This window comes from Bombina bombina, chromosome 4, assembly GCF_027579735.1.
Source record: "Bombina bombina isolate aBomBom1 chromosome 4, aBomBom1.pri, whole genome shotgun sequence".
NCBI lineage: Eukaryota > Metazoa > Chordata > Amphibia > Anura > Bombinatoridae > Bombina > Bombina bombina.
Genome location: NC_069502.1, coordinates 78,620,977 through 78,643,234, shown reverse-complemented (window position 1 = coordinate 78,643,234; position 22,258 = coordinate 78,620,977). Strand labels below are relative to the sequence as shown.

At 39.5% G+C, this 22,258-nt stretch overlaps 1 protein-coding gene across 2 annotated transcripts in view; it reads right to left on the bottom strand.

The window, feature by feature from the left end:
• Nucleotides 1-22,258, bottom strand: part of LOC128655921 (uncharacterized) — a 233,721-nt gene that overhangs the window by 115,512 nt on the left and 95,951 nt on the right. For both annotated transcript variants that reach the window (XM_053709526.1, XM_053709525.1), the window contains exon 3: nucleotides 3,984-4,053. In XM_053709526.1, the coding sequence (XP_053565501.1) occupies nucleotides 3,984-4,053 (70 nt within the window). The remainder of the gene's footprint in view (nucleotides 1-3,983; nucleotides 4,054-22,258) is intronic.

Here is a 22,258-nt window from a genome sequence, read left to right as displayed (position 1 = left end):
GTGAGGCGGATTAGGGGTTAATAACTTTATAATAATAGCGGTGCGGTCCGCTCGGCAGATTAGGGGTTAATAAGTGTAGACAGGTGGAGGCGACATTGTGGGGGGCAGATTAGGGGTTAATAAATATAATATAGGGGTCGGCGGTGTTAGGGGCAGCAGATTAGGGGTACATAAGGATAATGTAAGTAGCGGCGGTTTACGGAGCGGCAGATTAGGGGTTAAAAATAAAATGTAGGTGTCAGCGATAGCGGGGACGGCAGATTAGGGGTTAATAAGTGTAAGGTTAGGGGTGTTTAGACTCGGGGTACATGTTAGGGTGTTAGGTGCAGACTTAGGAGGTGTTTCCGCATAGCAAACAATGGGGCTGCGTTAAGAGCTGAACGCGGCTTTTTTGCAGGTGTTAGGTTTTTTTTCAGCTCAAACAGCCCCATTGTTTTCTATGGGGGAATCGTGCACGAGCACGTTTTTGAGGCTGGCCGCTTGCGTAAGCAACTCTGGTATTGAGAGTTGAAGCTGCGTTAAAAATGCTCTACGCTCCTTTTTTGGAGCCTAACGCAGCCTTTATGTGGACTCTCAATACCAGAGTTATTTTTATGGTGCGGCCAGAAAAAAGCCGACGTTAGCTACGCGGGTCCTTACCGACAAAACTCCAAATCTAGGCCTATGTGTTTTAGTATGAATAATATAATATAATAGGGTTTGAATAATATTGGAGTACAATGAATTATTTGTTAACCATGATGTGTTCATTTTACATGTTGTATACATGGTATGTGTAATTTTTAACCTGTACACTAGAGGGAGCAAGGAAGTGGTGTACACAGAATTGGTTGTTACCTTCATTGCAGGTGTAACATTTTTAGCATTTCCTGATACTGATCACACATGATTAAGGATTGAATATCCGAAACATTGCTATGTTTGTTTACTGGTGACCATATGTTGAAATAAAGGTCCTTTTAACCTAAGATGTGCTGCTGTGTATCGTGTTCTACATGTGAGGACATTGCAGAATCCTGGGAACAGCGTGCACACAGGAAGGTGCTGGACTCTAACTTTATTTGTATTATACTCTGTTGAGCTGCTGTGGAGTACTTGCACACTGTGAGGACAAAATGGAAACAAACATAAATGAAGGGTTATCTATGTTTGCATACACAGACGCAGAGGCTGCAAAATTTGTAACCTCGGTGTTGGGCTCTGGAGAGTTTGGTGAACAGTAAGCTATATGAAAGATACTCTAAGAAATATGTTGCATATGGTTTGCATGTATTAACTCTCACAGAGTATTGCAAAGTAAAACATACTCCAAGAGGATTTCGTATGAATGTCAGACCAACATTACTATCCAACAACGAAGAATATTGTAAACTATTTATGAGCATTTTGAATAAGTGCTCATACAATTCGATGATACTCACTATTGACTTTCTGCAAAAAGAGCTGGATAGACAAAGAGTGGAGATTGTGAAAAGGAAGGACAACTTACAAACTACACTCACTGGTGAAGCGTACGCAATCCTAGCTAAGGAGGTGGAGAAAACCAAAACGCAATATAGGAGAGTATTGGAAACAAGGAAAAAGGAGAAGTTTCAGCGTGATGCTGAGGATTACCAATCAGGAGCCTTCTATAGATGGTCATGTGACCGGGGGAGTGAACACTGCCCACAAGCCAGTGGGTCACGTGGTAGTTGGTGTTCGCAGCCGTTTTTTTAACGGAGGAAAGCACCAAGGTGGCAGAAAGCACAAGAGGAGGCCACCATTCACGAGGACGAACACAACACTATCAGGGTGCGACCAGGAGATCCCAGAGGAGATGGAGATGTTAGTTACAGGTATGACTCCTGATTTGAGCAGTGGAAGTAACTGAGACTTTTAGGACTCTCATTTAGCCCAATACAAAGCCTTGACACATTTAGATTGCAACAGGACTTGTATACATTTTTTAGGCTGATAAAGATGATACAGTGAGACATGAGAATGTTGCTTTACCCTCATCTGTGAGTTTAAAAGATCTGAGATTAACCAATAAAAGTAAAGTCAATCCCCAATATAGCAGATCATAGCATTAACACCTTTATAGAGCTGGTAAAAAGGGATGTTAATATATTGAATAAAAAGGTAAGGCGCACGCCAGACAGATTTTATTTAACTAAAGGGGAATTTGAAGCTATTAAATCCCTTAAACAAAATAAAGACATCTTGATAAAAAGTGCTGATAAGGGTGGTGCTATCACAATCATGAACAAACCCGATTATGTATTGGAGATTAAAAATCAACTTTCTCAGGAGGAAGTGTATGAGAAATTATCCTATGACCCTACATTTAAAATTCAAAAAGAGCTGAAGAGATTGATTGGGTTAGCTATGGAAAATAATATTATACTAGAAGATGTTGTCCGTTTTCTAATTAAAGAGAATCCCTGCATTCCTGTTTTTTTATACCCTGTCCAAAGTGCACAAATGGCTGGAAAATCCCCCAGGATGTCCCATTGTGACAGGGATTGATTCCATTTTTTCAGGGGCAGCAGCTTTTTTGGATAACATACTACAGCCTTTTGTGACTTTGTCAAATTCATATCTTAAGGATACAGCTGATTTCTTGAATAAATTGCAGGGTTTGAAATTGAATATGGGCAGGTGTATACTGTTCACCTTAGACGTAAGCAGCCTTTATACCACAATCAAACATGAGAACGATATAGCAGCGGTAAGGAAGGTATGCACAGGTTTTTTAAACAATTGCTCAGGATAGTCTTATATTTCAACCTTTATGTTTTAATATACTTTCTTTTTTCAGAGACAAGGTATAGCCAAGGGTTCCAATGTCACTCCTACATACGCAAACATATATATATATATATATATATATATATATATATATATATAAACATCTATGAGGAGAAATTTGTTTACAAGAATGAACTGTTCATCAAGTATGCGGCCACATGTTGGCGTTATATAGATTATGTGTTCGGTGTATGGTGTGGCGACATTGGAACCCTGGAAGAATTTATGCAGGAGCTAAACATCAGTACCAATTTGATTAAATTTACACTCACTGCAAGTGAGAAAAAAAAATCAGTTTTTTGGATACCACTGTTTATCTTAAGGATGGAAGGCTCTGTACAGATCTATACGTGAAGCCCACAGATAAAAATAGTATAGTATATTGCACTATAAAAGTTTTCTTTCAAGAAACACAGTACAATCCCTCCCTAGAAGTGAGTACATGAGGGTAGGATAGCATCTGAAAAAGAGAATTTGGAAATAAGAAAGATGACAAATAAATTCCTATATACGGGTTATCTAGCTAATCTTTTAAATAATGAACTTACACAAGTGGTGAGACAATCTAAAATGGGGAAGGATTTCCAAAGAAGAAGGAAAATGAAGGAAAAGAAGTTAACAATGGTTATGGATCATAATGAGTACAGTAAAGATATAACAGGTATTGTGAATAAACTTTGGTCTATTCTAAGGTTGTGTCATATAAATGATCATAAATATTCAGTGATACTTGTACAAAAAGTGTAAGTTGTACTGTACTCTTCTGCAAGTTAATGAGATCCATATTGTAGGGCTTGAAAAATGTACTTTTGGAAAAGTTTATTAAGATGCATTCACAGCTTCTGAGAACCCACAGACTCACTCTTGCAAGGCTGAACTGCAACCACAATTTTAATAATCAGTCTCTGAGATATGTACTGCATGTGTGTATATATATATATATATATATATATATATATATATATATATATATTTACAGACATATATACACATGTAAACACATAAATACATGTGTATACATATATAGGCATGCATATATAGGCAAAAAGCTTACTTATAGCAGAGTTAGTTAAATACTGCACCACTTGTAATCTGGCCCTTCATTTTTTAACTACCATGTTGCTTTAATTGACGTTGCACTATATAAAAAGTATTATGTATCTTAAAGTAAAAAAAAAGGATCAAAACCTTACCATTTTTATGATATCAGACATGGACCTTGATTTTTCTGTGGCAGAAATATTAACTTGGTTTTTCTTCAAGCTGTCAAAAGATTGTGCAAGGATTAGAGTTCATTATGGATTCTGCAGTCGAGCAAGAAAAAGAGACCGTTCTGTTTCTTATATTACACATAAACAATACAGAGATGAGGCTTGTTTTCATATTGCTTAACTTGTCATTTACACAGACATTTTACTGGACCCTTGGTAGACTTTGTGTTTATGCTGTTGTCTGTTCCTCTATTTTTAATCTTTAAAAAGTTAAAAGGAAAACGTTAAAAGGGACAGTAAACATATTGAGATTGCAATATAAAATATTTAATTATGAATAGTACAACAGTTTTGCCATATACTTTTAATTCTGTCCCTTTTCCTGTAAGTTAGGGTTTTCCAGTACTAAGAACACAAAGTGCACATAGCAAGCTTTACAAGCCTGACTCTGCCACATATGTTACTAACAGTCTTCAGCAAAGAAGATAATTATAAAACAAAGCATGTTTTGTTAACATGACGACTGTGGCTGGCTGGGACTTCTCCAGAGGTTTAGATTGGCTACTGCAGACAAGGAGTTTGGCTCTTGAAAAACAATTGCAGAAAACAAAGTATAAATGCATTTAAAAAATTCATACTTGATAAATGTTGTTATAAAATTGCAATAAAATATTGTAATTGCAAGGTGTTACTATCCCTTTAATTTATCAACTTCCCTTACAAAAGGACATCACAGTTCGGAAACATGCTTTATAGCAGAGCTTCTTAACCTTTTTTCTCCTGGGACCCCTTTTTGCACTAGAAAATATACTGTGACCCCCATTACTAGAATATAGTCCAAAACAAGCCCCTTGTCAGACGAGCATACATTTTTTTTTATACAGCAGTATACCACACAAGTGAAGGGATTATTAGCAGAAATAAGTAAATTAAACGTTTGTAGCCATTGCTAAATTACTAACACTTAGACACTTTACCCATGCATTTGACAAAGTATAAAAATTAGCCATGTACCTACTTCACATCAAGCAAAATATGGAAAAAGTTACTCTCTCGTACACAAACACACACTCGCTCATAAATACGCACACTCAAACAAATACACTCTCAGTACTATACCAAATCTTGTTGGAACCCCAAAAATCTTTAACCCCTTAACGTTGGCTGTTGTTAACATTCCCTCTTATCAGGCCTTGTTTATAGCACAGGTTTTACCGATGTTGGCAAGACCACACTTTATCTACATGCCGCAGAATGTAGGTCATGAATTACTACCGAAGCTTTGATGCTGTTGGCAAAGCTGCGCTAGAATCCTTAACGCCCACGTGCCGTACATGGTATGTCGGTCATTAAGGGACCCCTTGTGGCCCCAACCCCCTGTTTAAGAAGCACTACTTTGTACAATACTTTATTTTCCATTCTTGTTATGAAGACACAAAATTGTTGTAAATATATAGCAACCAGAAATGTCCTATTAATCATTTTCGGCTAGATTATGATTTTTGCGTTAAGGTAAAAAAGCAGCGTTAAGAGGTCCTAACGCTGCTTTTTTATGCCCGCTGCTATTACGAGTCTTGAAGGTTTAGGGTCACCGCACACTTCTTGGCCTTACCGCAAAACGACTTACGTAAACTTCGTAAAGTCTGTTTTCTATGGGACTTCCATAGCGCCGGTATTACGAGTCTGTCCTTAAAGGCCAAAAAGTGAGCCGTACACCCTACCCTGTCAAGAGTCCTAACGCATTTAAAAGTCAGTAGTTAAGATTTTCATGGTACAATGCCGTAACATAAAACTCATAACTAAAGTGCTAAAAAGTACACTAACACCCATAAACTACTTATTAACCCCTAAACCGAGGCCCTCCCGCATCGCAAACACTAAAATTAAATTTGTAACCCCTAATCTGCCGCTCTGGACACCGTTGCCACCTACATTATATTTATGAACCCCTAATCTGCTGCCCCAATGTCACCGCCACTATACTAAATGTATTAACCCCTAAACCTAAATCTAACCCTAACACCCCCTAACTTAAATATAATTTAAATAAATCTAAATAAAATTACTATCATTAACTACATTGTTACTATTTAAAACTAAATACTTACCTATAAAATAAACCCTAAGCTAGCTACAATATAACTAATAGTTACATTGTAGCTAGCTTAGGGTTTATTTTTCTTTTACAGGCAACTTTGTATTTATTTTAACTAGTTAGAATAGTTATTAAATAGTTATTAACTATTTAATAACTATCTAGCTAAAATAAATACAAATGTACCTGTAAAATAAAACCTAACCTAAGTTACAATAACACCTAACACTACACTATAATTAAATAAATTTACTAAATTAAATACAATTAAATAAATTAAATTAGCTAAAGTGCAAAAATAAAACAAACACTAAATTACAGAAAATAATAAACAAATTACAGATATTTAAACTAATTACACCTCATCTAATAGCCCTATCAAAATAAAAAAAGCCTCCCCAAAATAAAAAAACCCTAGCCTAAACTAAACTACCAATAGCCCTTAAAAGGGCCTTTTGCGGGGCATTGCCCCAAAGTAATCAGCTCTTTTACCTGTATAAAAAATATACAAAAAAACCCCAACAGTAAAACCCACCACCCACACAAACAACACCCAAATAAAGTACTATCTAAAAAAACCTAAGCTCCCCATTGCCCTGACTAGGGCATTTGGTTGGGCATTGCCCTTAAAAGGGCAGTTAGCGCTTTTGCAGGCCCAAACCCTAACCTAAAAATAAAACCCACCCAATACACCCTTAAGAAAATCTAACACTAACCCCCTGAAGATTGACTTACAGTTCTGAAGATCCGACATCCATCTTCAAGGAAGCAGCCGAAGTCTTCATCCAACCGGGTCGAAGTCCTCAACAAAGCCGGGAGAAGTCTTCATCAAAGCCGGGCGAAGTGGTCCTCAAGACGGGCAGAAGTCTTCATCCAGACGGCATCTTCTATCTTCATCCATCCGACGCGGAGCGGGTCCATCTTCAAGACATCCTACGCGGAGCATCCTCTTCATCCGATGAATGAAGGTTCCTTTAAGTGACGTCATCCAGGATGGCGTCCCTTAGATTCCGATTGGCTGATAGAATTCTATCAACCAATCGGAATTAAGGTAGAAAAAATCCTATTGGCTGATGCAATAAGCCAATAGGATTGAAGTTCAATCCTATTGGCTGATCCAATCAGCCAATAGGATTGAGCTTGCATTCTATTGGCTGATTGGAACATCAGCCAATAGGATTGAACTTCAATCCTATTGGTCATTGCATCAGCCAATAGGATTTTTTCTACCTTAATTCCGATTGGCTGATAGAATTCTATCAAACCAATTGTAATCTAAGGGACGCCATCTTGGATGACGTCACTTAAAGGTACCTTCATTCGCCGTTAGTCCGTTGGATGAAGAGGATGCTCCGCGTCGGATGTCTTGAAGATGGAGCCGCTTCACGTCGCATGGATGAAGATAGAAGATGCCATCTGGATGAAGACTTCTGCCCGTCTGGAGGACCACTTCGCCCGGCTTCGCGATCTATATGTAAACCAACTGCAAATATTCTTCAATTAAGGAACAATTCAGAACTATTGTAACATTTTAGCTACCTTTATAAAAGTTGCCAGATGTCCTAAAAAAATAAAATAAAAAATTGTGTGGGGGGTGGGGGTGTGGGGGGGTGGGGGGTGGTGTCCTGGTAGCAGCCATGCTAAGCTGCAAACTGAGAGGCTCCGGGTGAGATCCTGCTAATCTGCCACTAACAGCAGGATATTTTCAGCATCATTTTTTTCCATATAGCTCGGGATGTAGCACAATCCGCTGCATCAAATGACACTAATATTGCTGAGCTTGTGATCCTTGTGTTGAAGCTCAAGGAGATGGCCTATGCAGGACCATTTGGCACCCCCAGGACCATTCGGCACCCCCCGGTTATCCAGCTAACTCAGTTGCGGGCGGTCTACGACTACCAGCTCCACACATTCCAACTACACAAGCTTCAATAACTATTGCTAGATATCCTAGAAGAGCTTTCTTTAGTCACACATTTTATTCACTGTTTATTAGTTTATTTATTTTGTCCCCACAACTGTGGGATTTTCCTTTTATCAACAACTAAGTATTAAAGGGATATGAAACCCAATTTTGTCTGGGTAAATATACCCACCAATCAGCAAGTGCATGAAAGAAAAAAATGTGGGTTTAGTATCCCTTTAATACTGCAGTACGAGTAGTTCACAGGCATACAGACACATATTTGCTATTAGCACAGAAATGTGATGCCTTTAAATTATTTTATAATCATCTTTGTGAACAACTTCCTATAAAATATATGTGATAAAGTCAACACATTAATTGCTATTGGTTAATTTTTGTTACACTGCTTTATTACTACATGACATGTACTTTAATTAAATAAGAAGCAGTTAATTACTTTCCTACAATATTATTAAGGATTCACAAGTGCATTAAGAAGCAATTATATATAATCATGTAATACAGGTAGAAAACCCATTATCCAAACTGCTTGGGACCATAAGAGGTTTGGATTTCACAATAGTTTGGAATTACACAATATATATTATAGTTCTGGGAATGAAAGACACTTTAGTTTATAAAGCTATAGAGGAGTTTTATTTAATCAATTCATAAAATAAAGGAATTGTAAAACTTAACCCCTTCCCGCCGTTAGGACGTTCCATGCTGCCCTAATTGTGCTGGGCTTTAGCGCCGTTAGGACTGTATGGAACGTTGTTTTGCTGTTTTGCCGCTTGCTAAATGGGATCGCGGGCTGGAGGGCGTGCCTAGCGTCATAGGCACTCCCCCTGACCCAATCCCATCATTGAAATCACGTGACTGGGAGTCTAGTCAGGAAAGGGTTAAATAATAAAAACAAACTGAAAAAAAAAGAGACAAACTGCTGGGTACAATTACAGTAGAATAGTTACTGCTCATCATTTTACTGTTTTCTCTCCTGTGCCTGAATCTCTCTTCAGAGACATTTTTTTTTATTTGAAACCCCTACAAGAGCCAGCTAGTGAGGCTTTGCTTCTTCCCACTGGTTGCCGTCCTATGACAGAAGAGGTACACAGATCAGTGACATTGCTGTTTTAACAAGAAATAGGTACGGAATCATGAAAGAAAAATGTAGTTTTGATATCCCTTTAATCTCTTCTAAACACTGAGTGGACTGGCAACCTTTTCTACTGGCTAGTTTCTATCTCTGTTATATAAATTCTTCTTAGTTCACTTTATTTTCATGTTTATATCATTGCATTACATTGATTAAGTCACTAGGTATTATAGGGACAATTCAGGGATTGCACATATAAAATGTACCAATCTTGTCCCAAAGATAAAAAGTATTGCAGGTATTGCTCCTGCATTTTTACCATATGACCACTAGGTGGAATCTAATACAAAAATAAGCATTCAGTTCTCTGGATCTAGATAAAGGTTTTGGGGGAAATAATCTACATTTTCTCTCACAATATGCAATATGGGAAATCATCTTGATTCTCAACAAATTCTGTTCATACTCTGCAAAATCCATCCTCATCACTTTCCTGTGAAATTGAAATTGTACCTTAGCACCATTAAAAGGCACAGTGTACTCTAAATTGTTCTATGCTTTAAGGTATTTTCTCAAGCTGTGTTTGGTAGAGATTGCTCAATTTCAATTGTTTTTTTGAAATATTGGGCTTCAGTATACATACATACAGAAATAAAGGGCGAGATTACATATGCGGCGGCAGGTGCAAAACCCGGCTTCGCCAATTTTTAATCGGATCTAGCGATCATATATACGGCACCGCATACAAGTTACATGCATATATTTTACCCGTCGGCCGCAGTTTTTACTCCCATAAACCAACATAGAATCGGTGTTGCGAGTCTTATGTGCCAAGAATAGAGAAATTTTACTCCAATTCCACCTCACCACAGATAGGCAGGCGCAGCCACCCTTGTGCTGATTAAATATGTACTGTAACCCCCCACAAAAGCCTTATCAAACACCTAACGCATGCGCGATATCCACCCCTAATTCGCCATCCCCCACCGCAATAACTAATAAAATGTATTAACCTCTAAACCACCAGCCCCCCACAACTCAATTTACCAATTAAAACTATTAACCCCTAATCCGACAACCCCCACATCACAAACTATCGCTAACCCCAAAATAGGTACTCACCATTACTGAAGGGGTAATGGAAAAAGTACATACATTTTACACTGACAGGTAAAGTTGGGGTAAAGTAATTAAAAAGTCAGTAAAAAAAAAAAGTGCATTGCATACTTATTAACTACATATAATTAAACTTCCTATTAGACATGTGCAATTCGGTTCGGATCGATTCGGAAATTCGGAAAATTCGGAGATTCGGATCGATCCGAATTTCCGAATTAAAATACTGCCGAATTTACAGAATAAATCCGAATTAGTTCAGATTTATTTGGTAAATTCGGATGGCCATGGATTACACTAGAATTGTACAGTATATTAGGTTATATCACTCTGCTATGGGTTACACCTAATATACAGTACATAATACTAGTCTAATACACAGCACACATACCGAAATTCCGAATTTCCAAACCGAATCGAACCGAAATCAGCCGAATTTTTTCAAATCCAAATGAATCCGAAAAGAATCCGAAACGAATTCATTCGAAGTTTTACAAATTCGAATCGATCCGAAACGAAATTCAAAAAACTCTGAATCGATCCGAACCGAACCAAACCGAATTTTTCGATCATGCACATATCTACTTCCTATGGGGAGTTAAAGTGATGGTAAACTTTAACTAATCAAATGCCATAAATGTAATCATTGCCATTAAAAAGTATATCTGTACCTTTTTTGTTTTTAATCCATCTGTGAAAGGGTTAAATTAGTGTATAAAGTAATGCTTCTATGCCGGCCCACATAGATGAACTCTTTTTTTTTTAATGATAATTCCAGTGAACATCCAATCAACATGTGTGTCATTTGACAATCTTGAAGTCCAGCCCCTTTAAAGCCTTTAGAAAGCCTATGTATAGAGTGGATGTGACTGCTCACAGTCAAGCCTAAAGAGTAAATGGTAGCAGAGGAACAGACTATACTAATTAGGATTATACATATTTTATTATAAAATATATATACATTTTTAAAAAAAAAAAATATTATGTGGTTTCACTTGTAAACTGATATATTTTTCACTGCTACATTCTTACTTATAGTTTGAAATTTATCATCACTTTAAGCTTGTTTATAACTGCTAATAGGGTTACCAGCTTTCTATCACCAAATATACTGGATATACTGTTGGTGATTAGGCTCAGTGGGGTCCTAGAATGGCCCCTCCCCATAGTTCGACCTCACACCCACCCTCAATCTACCATAGATATTTGTCACAACAAGGAGTAATTGTATCCCCTTGGATAACACACAAATAAATTAGTTTTCCTCTTTACATATTTTACACCCCCCATGGTTGACAGTGAAAAACAAAAAAGAGTGGAGATTTTACCCAGTCCATAAAACAGTGTTTCGACACCTGGCATGACTGTCAGTAACACATAAGACAATGGTTGCCAGTAGCCACAACTTTTTTGTTTTAAAATAGTTTGTTTCTAAACATTACACTGTAGAACATGTTTTTTTAAAGATGGCGGCTTTTTAAGCATTGTATTTGAGTAGCCTCTAAAATTGCACTGTACCAAGTGTGTTATTAAAATGTATTGCCATATATATATTTTTTGCCCCATTTTTCTATGAAAATGTTGTGATTTAGATTATAAAGAGGATGCTATAAGCAATATTTATCCCTGTAAACTCACTGCAGAGACTAGTTTGTTGATGAGGTAACCCTGGGCAGGAATAATAATCAACTACATAAAAGGTCTATCAGGGTTTCTGGATATCTTTTGTGACCTTACACTGAATTTCTGCTAATGTAAGACAGCAAACTGTTTCCTAGTGTTCCTAGTGCTATTACAGTCAGTGATGTCTGGAAGCTAAGTAAAGGGCCCTACACGTGTTACATATGGATAGAGAGAGTAGGAAAATAGCAAGCTGTATGGAGAAGGAAAATACAGTTGTATTACACAGCTCACAACAGGAAATAACAACACAGGTAAGTTCACTCTCAGCATTTAAAACATTTGCTGTAACATTTTTAAACCATTATTTATAAGTTTTTTGACTATAGTGCAGTGTCCCTTTAATGCCGAGCTATACAGAGACTTGCTGTTCTGGGTTACCTTTAAAATCCAAACAGAGAGCTTTAACATAAAAAAAAAGAAAAAGCTTTAATAAATGTAAACAAGTTATTATTGCACTATTGATTACACATAACTGTTTTGAACTCCTGTTTAACATATATTAAAAGTCAGCTCCAGAACACCAGTGCACTGCTGGCACCAGCTAAACAAATCAGATGAGCCAAGTACAAGAGGCATATTTAGTACCACCAATCACCAGCTAGCTCCCGGTATTTCATAGCTGCTCCTAGACAGCTCGCCACTAGAAATGTATGGGCCTCTTACTAAACTAGTGGTCACAACCTTCTCCACCCCCCTCCCCCAGCCCAGTGGCATTAAGTATCCAGGTGGGGGTATACAGACATCCCAACCTGCAAAAACTCATTTCAGGGAGGTGGCTTCTCCCGCTACTGCGCCACCCCCCCCCCCTGCCCAGTTATATATTGGACACCTTGAAACCCTAAATAAGATAGAGACTTATCATTAATGTAGCTTCCCACTAAAGTCACATTAAAAAAAAATAGCTTTATTGCACAACCACATACAACAAACCTATTTTCCAGTGATCTTACGCTTGTTGAATGCTCAAATATTTTAGAATACGAAGTTTAAATACGTGCAGTAAATAAGGTAGTATTTGTGTTTTATTTTATTAGAATCAGTGGGGGCTTTTTGGTTACTGATGCATGCTTTGAGGGTTCTATAACGTCCCAGCAACTAAAGGCATTCCTTAAAGAAACACTTTTCCAGATTTGGGCCACATTGGATCATAGTATTTGGAGATTCAGGGAGATTGCATTCCATTTGCTGGCATCAGGGAGCCGCTATTACAATCAGGGAGACTCCCTGAACTTCAGGGAGAGTTGGGATATCTGGGGTATATCATGTTATATTAATATAGACCCACATTTTATATATAGCTTAATCAAACCGTATGATACTCTTGCATGAAGTTGGGCCTACCTGATGGAGGGCCTACTCCTGAGCCTACCGAGGTATGCTTTTTTCACAAAGTATACTAAGAGAACAAAGTTAACTTGATAAATGTAAATACAAACATCTATCATGCTCTGTCTATACCATGAAAGTTTAAATTTGACTTTCATTTTTCTTTACAGGTGTCAGTGTTCTTTGCAAATCTAATGCATGCTTTGTGCAAATATGCTCAGAAAAAAAATCAGACCTCCAAATGATATAGAAAGATAGCTCATAAGCTTAGAGTCATCCTTATTCAACCATAGCATAAGCTGTGCCATTCACGGACACACAACTTATCCGTCATTTGGTAAATTACTAAAATGCACACAAACTACTAAGACGCAGTCAAGTCAGGGAGTGTTTATCTTTGAGATTTCTGGTTACACAATGTCAGTTTTAGTTGCTTAGCTACATTTTAAATTCTAACTTTTTTTTTAATTGGAGACATCATCTGGCTAAAAGCGATTTGTTTGTCTGTTATTTGCTCACTCATGACAGCTGCGAACAATTTCAGAATTATTTTTTTCTTCAAGTTATTTTTTGCAGAAACTGTGTTTGTGTGACTGCTGGCATGAAACTTGTGTATATCAAAAAAATATGCTTTAAATCTATCAATTTTCTTGGCTCGTAATCTGGGCACGGAAGAAAAACACAGAAAAATAAACTGTAATGAGAGAATCGTATGTGAAAATATTAATGATTAATGGGAAATTTGACCTCTCTCCAACAACCAATTTGCTGCATACTGACTGGGATATCTGACAGTTTAAGCAACTCAAACATTAACAGTGTTGGAATAAATTGAAAACATATTTTTTATTGCAAAAAGTAGAGACTAGGGAATATTTTGTTTTCCATATTACTAGTAGGGAAGACAAATATTACTGGTTTAAAACCTTTCAGTTTTCACTGTTATATAATCCAAAACATGTAACTGTATATGAAAATAGCAAGTCAAAATATGTGTTTGTGTGTGTGTAATACGTGTCAACAATGTTATGTTGCCAATGTATGTATTGCATCTACAGTGGAAGTGTCATTATTGAAAATAAAGCCTGCCAAACCCATGGTGTATTTCATTGCAAAAAGGTAAACACAGCCTTCTGCAGATACCTCAAAAATATTCAAATCAAGAGGACTGTCCCTGTATTAGACAATGATTGAATATTAAATATAGTACTGTGGCTATTGACACTCAAGTTTGATTCACTACAGCTCTCTGGTCTGTTTTTTTTTAAAGGTAATGTTTACTCTTGGAATTGTGTATATCATTTATTTTGTTTGAATGTTTAAAAAGATAGACTTTTACTGCCTATTCCACAACTTTGCATAACCATTTTATTAAAGGGGCAGTCTACAATATAATTTTTATTGTTTTAAAAGATACATAATCCCTTTATTACCCACACCCCAGTTCTTCTCACAGCCCCCTGATCACATGACTGTGACTATTTATTATCTATTGGCTTGCATTTAGCATTGCTAAATCTTAAATAACCCTCTGTGCCTGAACACAGTGTTATCTATATGGCCCACGTGTACTTTCTGTCTCTTGTTGTGAAAAGCAATTTAAAAAGCATGTGATTAGAGGGCTTTAGAAATTAGTATATGGGCCTACCTAGGTTTAGTTTCAACTAAGAATACCAAGCAAAGCAAATTTGATGATAAAAGTAAATTGCAAAGTTGATTAAAATTACATGCCCTATCTGAATAATGAAACTTTAATTTTGACTAGACTGGCCCTTTAATATACTGTATAACTTCTAAGATAGCCTGTTCTTTGGGGAAAATAAATATAACATATAGATGCTGGAACCCCACATTAATGATACACTCCGAAAGACAGGTAAAGCATTGCTCAATAAATGTTGACCATGATGTCACATTTATAGAGAGACTCCTCTACAACCTCTACGGACTCCATTTATCAAGGTGTGGATGCAACATCAGACACCAAGGGCCCGATCCGATATGCAGCGTCGCCCGCAAAAGCCAGCAACGCCAAATTTTGCGCTGGTTTGGTATCACATATACGGCGTAGCATACAACTTATGCGCGTATTTTTCTGCCTTCGGCCGTATTTTTTTTTACCCATAGACTGACATACAAAACACGCGCAGTTTGGTATCCAATATACAGCGTAAGGACTTCAGAAAATCTACTCCATTCTCATCTCGCCACAAATTGCAGGCGCAGCAACCCTTGCACTGACTTAGAAACCAACGTAACTCTCTGAAGGCCTAACAAATGCATGCTCAACAACATACATATCAGCAGCTTGATCACAAATAGTTAAACCTCTTCAAAGCATTTATTATTCCTGCCCCTGCAAGTGTGTCAAGCCAATCACAAACAGCACAACCTCACAACAGGAAGCCTAAAAAAACCGCCAATGCACATCCTCATTAGCCACCATGTTTTCCTGATTTCCATAGATAGGCAGCATCATGGGGCACAAGGGTGCATCATGGGGCACAAGGGTGCATCATGGGGCACAAGGGGTGCTGGAAGCCCTACAAGCCCCTGTTGTTCCGTCTACACATGCTGATTCTATAGTTGCTGCTGAGGTCCCTGGTCATGGTGCTGCCCCTGCTGCAGCTGGTCATAGAATTAAATACTGCGGATTTCCACTGCATGTAAGTGAAACTACTACATCCCACCCCCTTCCCTTAACCACCCTAATTAATGAAAATATCTCATTTGTTTAATTTATGTTTAGGTCACTATGATTTATTGACTCTCATTAAGAAGAATGAAAATGGATGTTTATACCTTATGTTCACACCTTCTGTAAAAACATTATTATTTAGATATATATACCCATGTGCAGGAATAGGCAAGGTGTCCTTCACTAAAGGTCTTTACCTTAGAAAATGTCCGCCACAGCCTTGCCTTGTGCCTATCCCTGCCCATGTGTCAATATCCATTGGATGTGAGAAACATTGATTTGCATCTTATAAGTGAATATTACTATATGTACCCTTCATGCACAACTATGTGATGTGGTTTATAGAACATGAATATGTCATAAATATGATGATATTACCTTTTTTGGGCCATTTCCACACAGGCCTTATTATATGTTTAAACAATATTAGTGTACTAAAACACCCCTCACATTGATGTGGATGACAATTATATGGTAAATAACAGAGGATAAGATTTATGGTGAACTATAAGAATATATTTTTTTTTTAGGCTTCTTGGATGAGGGGGCTGAGGTGACTGAAGTGGATTTCCCGGGTTCTCCTGGTTTGGGAAGCTTCAGATGATTCTGCTGGAGTGCTGGCCACAGATGATAGGCTGGAGGCAATGTCCTGCTGGTGTGTGAAGTGCTCAACCAACACACTCAAGAGTTGGTTTTGTTCCCGCCATCTGTTGTCAATCTGCATCTGCATATCAGAAATAACTCTCATCATCTGCGACTAGTTTTGTACTATACCATTTAATGATTCTGCCATGTCCCTCTGCAGCTCTATGGTGCACTGGAGTAACCTCTGTTGGCTCCTGTGAAATACAGTGGATCTACAGGCTCTTGAGCAGCAGTGATTCTAGGTGCAGGTTCAGCTCTATCTGCTGGTGCATCATGGACAGCTGCAGCTGCTGGTGCTTCAGGGACAACTGCAGCTGCTGGTGCTTCAGGGACAACTGCAGCTGCTGGTGCTTCAGGGACAACTTCAGCTGCTGGTGCTTCAAGGACAACTTCAGCTGCTGGTGCTTCAAGGACAACTTCAGCTATATACTCATCTGAGGATGGTGGAGCTCTCCCGAAGGAAGTGGATGGTGGAGCTCTCCCAAGGGAAGCAGATGGTGGAGCTCTCCCAAGGGAAGCAGATGGTGGAGCTCTCCCAAGGGAAGAGGATGGTGGAGCTCTCAGGCTGGATTGGTAGTCCCATTGACGACTAGTGTGTGACCACTCAGCCTGTCCAGTTTGCATTTCTTACGACATCCCGTGTGTAAAAGCCATGACTGGCTTGATATTGTGTTGGGGGGGTAAAGACATGGACCCTTCGTGGCTGACTTGGCTCCCCCTCAAACCCAAAAGGATATTCCTCAGGCCAGGTATCTTGCCAGGAGTCGTATGCCAATGGTGGTGGCATCACTTCTGGGTCCTCAACGGAGGCAATCCAACCCTGCTCATGCCTGGGAGCATACTGACCATGTTGCTGCCTGAAGACTGGTGGTGGAGGTGGCTGCATGGCTGTGACTGGTGGTGGAGGTGGCTGCATGCCTGTGACTGGTGGTGGTGGTGGAGGTGGCGGCATGCCTGTTTGCAGCCTGGTGACAGGAGGTTCTGTGGAGGAGTCAATGATGATAGGGATTAGTACAGTCATATATATGTCCATGTGGGCGTACAATGTACATTGATACATGCTAGGGACAATACTCATTCTCATGTCAAACTGTATAACATGCATGTGCACAATGTAATTTGTTATATGAGGGATTTTAATCTGCACAGTATACAGGTATGTGTTTCATACAATAGTTATGTGTACATGTCAGTGATGGAGAAAATGTGTTCTTTAAGTGACACTATGGTCACACAATTTACTTTAGCCTGATGTAGGCACAGAACCTGCTTTTTGAGCTAAAAGTATTGTGATGGCTATAGTGTCCATTTACTGAAAACTCTACATGTGGCTTGTGGCCTGTGTTACTCTGAGACATATTAGTATTGCACTATTCCACCTCATATCATGAATTGCATTGTGTTAAGTAGCATTAATGTGAAATATAATTGTAGATGTTTTTGTTAGTAGGCCAAATACCATGCTCCTCATTGTGTACATGAATGTGTGACATTAAAGGATGTTATATCTCAAATACATATAATACTGGTGTGTGGGATGTTACTCACCAGCATGAGGTGCTGTGGTTGCAGCCCCTGAGTCACAGGCCCCTGGAAGTCCACGGACTGCTGTGATACTCAGGGACCTGCGTATCATCTCCTGCCAGGTGTTGTATTCGGTTTCTAGGGGTGGACCACCACCTGTTCCCCTCTGGTGCATGGCTTCCTGCCCCATCTTCTCTTTCACCCGCCTCTTACAATCGTTCAACCTTTTTTTAAGTCCCTCGACAGTCCTCCTCTGCGGGGCCACACTGTTTACAGCATCCTCTACCGCCAACCATGCTGCCTTATGCCTTCGGGCAACGCCTTTGCCCTTCTCCTGGCCAAAGAGGGCATTGTGGTTGTCCATGATGGCCTGGACTAGCGCAACATTCTCATCGAATGAGAAGTTTGGGCATCTCATGCGCTCCTCCTCTGTGGCCACCTGGCTTGCTCCCTGGGATGTCCCTGGTGTGGGTTCCTCCCTATCCTCTCCCTCCTCCCCCCTTCTGTCCCCATGTGCACCCTCTGTCCCTCTTCTAAGTGTGCCTGGTCTCTGGGCATCTCCCCTCCCATCATCCCCTCTAACTCTCCCCACTCCACTTACTCCCTGACGGGGACCCCGCTGCTCCTCCTGTCCGCTACAATACTCCTCTCCCTGCAACTCCGCTCCCCTCCTCCCCTCCGCCCTACCTCTCCCTTACATCCTCACATTACACACACTCACACTCACTCCCAGTTCAATCGCACACAATCACAACCAAACACTCAGCCTATCACACTGTAAAATTGAAATAAAATGTGTGAGGTGTTAGAAAAAAAAAGTGTTGTGTATTTTGTATATGTATGTATGCAATATGTGTGCAATATGTAAAAATAAGTGTAAGTAAATGTACAAGCTTACCCGAACAAAAATCCGACTTAACTATTATGCTGCGCCTCTCTCACTACTCTTACTAATCCTAAACTCACTGTAGTGTGCTGTAGCTCAACGAACCATCCAAACACACTGAAGAAAATGGCGGCTGCGCATGGGTTTATATATGACTTTTGAATAGCGTAATTACGTTGCGCATTTTTAGATGGAGTCGTGGGTAATTTTTACGAGGGTTAGCCAAATTTGCATAAAACTACACTTTATTGAGACTTTACATGGACAAAATACTGGCGTAAGTACTTGCGACGACTAAAATGTGTATTTGCGCACTTTTCAGAATAACGACAGTTTGTGCTACTTACGCCACTTTAGCATCTAATGGCGCCGTATATTGGATACCCCGATGTGCGAGGTGAAATTACGGGCTGCGCGGGTTCCCTTGCTTGCGCTGAAAACTACGCCGTATATCGGATCGCTCCCCAAACCGCTCAGACTGACACAGGTTTGTACAGTTAACCACACCCTGTAAATTTATTTTTATTTATAAATGGCAAGTTTTAGAAAGTCAAAATATAATAACCTGAATTGCAGTTTATTTTTTGATTTGTGAAATATAAATATGGTTTTGTCATGGTTTAAACAGTTTTCTGAAACTAGGAAATGAGTGTGAACTGATTATGATTAAGATTTTAAATGAAAAAGAAGTCTATGATAAAAGCTTATTTATACTATGCAAAAATAGCATTTTTTTCAAAAGGTAAAAGATCTTGAAAAACGTTTTAAGAAAAATGATGGGACAAAATATGTAATAAAAGTTGTTTTACTATGAATTGGAACAATGTTGATGAGTGGTCAATAGTGATGTCGCAAACCTAAAAATTTCGGTTCGCAAACTGCGGACTCGAACTTCCGCAACTGTTCACGAACCGGGCGAACCGCCATTGACTTCAATAGGCAGGCGAACTTTAAAACCCACAGGGACTCTTTTTGACCACAATAGTGATGGAAAAGTTGTTTCAAGGGGACTAACATCTGGACTGTGGCATCCCGGAGGGGGATCCATGGCAAAACTCCCATGGAAAATTACATAGTTGATGCAGAGTATTGCACCACACACAACTGCAAACAGTCCATTTGCACAACCATGAGATAGATTTGATATATAGATACATAGATTACATAGATCAATAGATGCAATATACATTTGATAGATACAAATTACATAGATCAATAGATGCAATATACATTTGATAGATACGAATTACATAGATCAATAGATGCAATATACATTTGATAGATACAAATTACATAGATCAATAGATGCAATATACATTTGATAGATACGAATTACATAGATCAATAGATGCAATATACATTTGATAGATACAAATTACATAGATCAATAGATGCAATATACATTGTTAGGAACAGGGAGATGGAAAAAGATGCTTGGACACCCAGTACAGGTCGTTCTCCTTCAGCCTTTTTATATGAGGGTCCCCGACCCTCAACAGGCACGACAGCATGAAAGACCCCATATGCCATGACTTCCTTTTGCACAATCGAGTACAGGTATGGCATCGATTTTAGGAACCCGGAGATAATTGTTAGGAACCGGGAGATGGAAAAAGATGCTTGGACACCCAGTACAGGTCGTTCTCCTTCAGCCTTTTAATACGAGGGTTCCGACCCTCAACAGGCACGACAGCATGAAAGACCCCATATGCCATGACCTCCTTTTGCACAATCGAGTATAGGTATGGCATCGTTTTTAGGAACCCGGAGATAATTGTTAGGAACCAGGAGATGGAAAAAGATACTTGGTCGGTCCTCCTACTTCAAATTTGGGGCACTGCGCGTGCAATCTACTGTGCCACCAGATATGAGTGGAGTGTTAAGTAGTACTATTCTTAGCAGTTTAATCCCTGTTATGTGCCTTTTTTTTGGTTTGGGTTTTGAAGCCACAGTGCAGCACCAGAGGCCAGAAAAATTAGGCATGTACACATGCCTGAAAAATTAGGTATTGTTGCAGACGCTGCTGTAGCAGTGGTCAGAAAAATTGATGTTTGTTTCCCAGGCAAAAAGTGCCCTAAAATCTTGCGGCTTGAACCCTAGTTGTTGGCGGAAAAGTCACGCAAGTCATCTGGCATTAAAAGATAAAATACAGCAGCATGTGGACCATTTTTAGCCCAAGGCAGCTCATCTCATCAGGCCTTTTTTACTCTAATGTATTGCCCAATGTCAGTCCCTTCGGGATCCATCCCTCATTCATTTTAATAAAGGTGAGATAATCAAGACTTTTTTGACCTAGGCGACTCAGTGACAATACCTCCTGCTGCACTGAAGGTCCTTTCTGACAGGACACTTGAAGCGGGGCAGGCCAGAAGTTCGATAGCAAATTGGGATAGCTCAGGCCACAGGTCAAGCCTGCACACCCAGTAGTCAAGGGGTTCATCGCTCCTCAGAGTGTCGAGATCCGCAGTTAATGCGAAGTAGTCTGCTACCTGTCGGTTGAGTCGTTCTCTGGGGCTGGATCCCGAAGGGCTGTGGCGATGCATAGGAGTTAAAAAGGTCCACATGTCCTCCATCAACAACACGTCTGGAAAGCGTCCTGTCCTTGCCGGTGTGGTCGTGGGAGGAGGAGTATTACTTTCATCTCTTCCCCTGTTAGATTCCCGTTGTGCTGTGACATCACCCTTATACGCTGTGTAAAGCATACTTTTTAATTTATTTTTGAACTGCTCCATCCTTTCCGACTTGCAGGAATTCTATAACATTTCAGTCACTTTATGCTTATACCGGGGGTCTAGTAGCGTGGACACCCAGTACAATTCGTTCTCCTTCAGCTTTTTTATACGAGTGTCCCTCAACAGGCACAACAGCATGAAAGACCCCATTTGTACAAGGTTGGATGCCGAGCTACTCATGTCCCATTCCTCGTCCTCAGTGATGTCACTGAAGGTATCTTCTTCCCCCCAGCCATGTACAACACCACAGGTACCAGATAGGTGACAACAACGAGCACCCTGGGATGCCTGTTGTGCTTGGTCTTCCTCCTCCTCCTCAAAGCCACATTCCTCCTATGACTCCTCTTCCTCACAATCCTCTTCCTGCGTTGCCGCTGGTCCTGCAAGTGATGCTGATAAGGCTGTTTCTGGTGGTGATGGAGACCACAACTCTTCCTCTTTATGCTCATCTACGGCCTGATCCAGCACTCTTCGCAGGGCACGATCCAGGAAGAAAACAAATGGTATGATGTCGCTGATGGTGCCTTCGGTGCGACTGACTAGGTTTGTC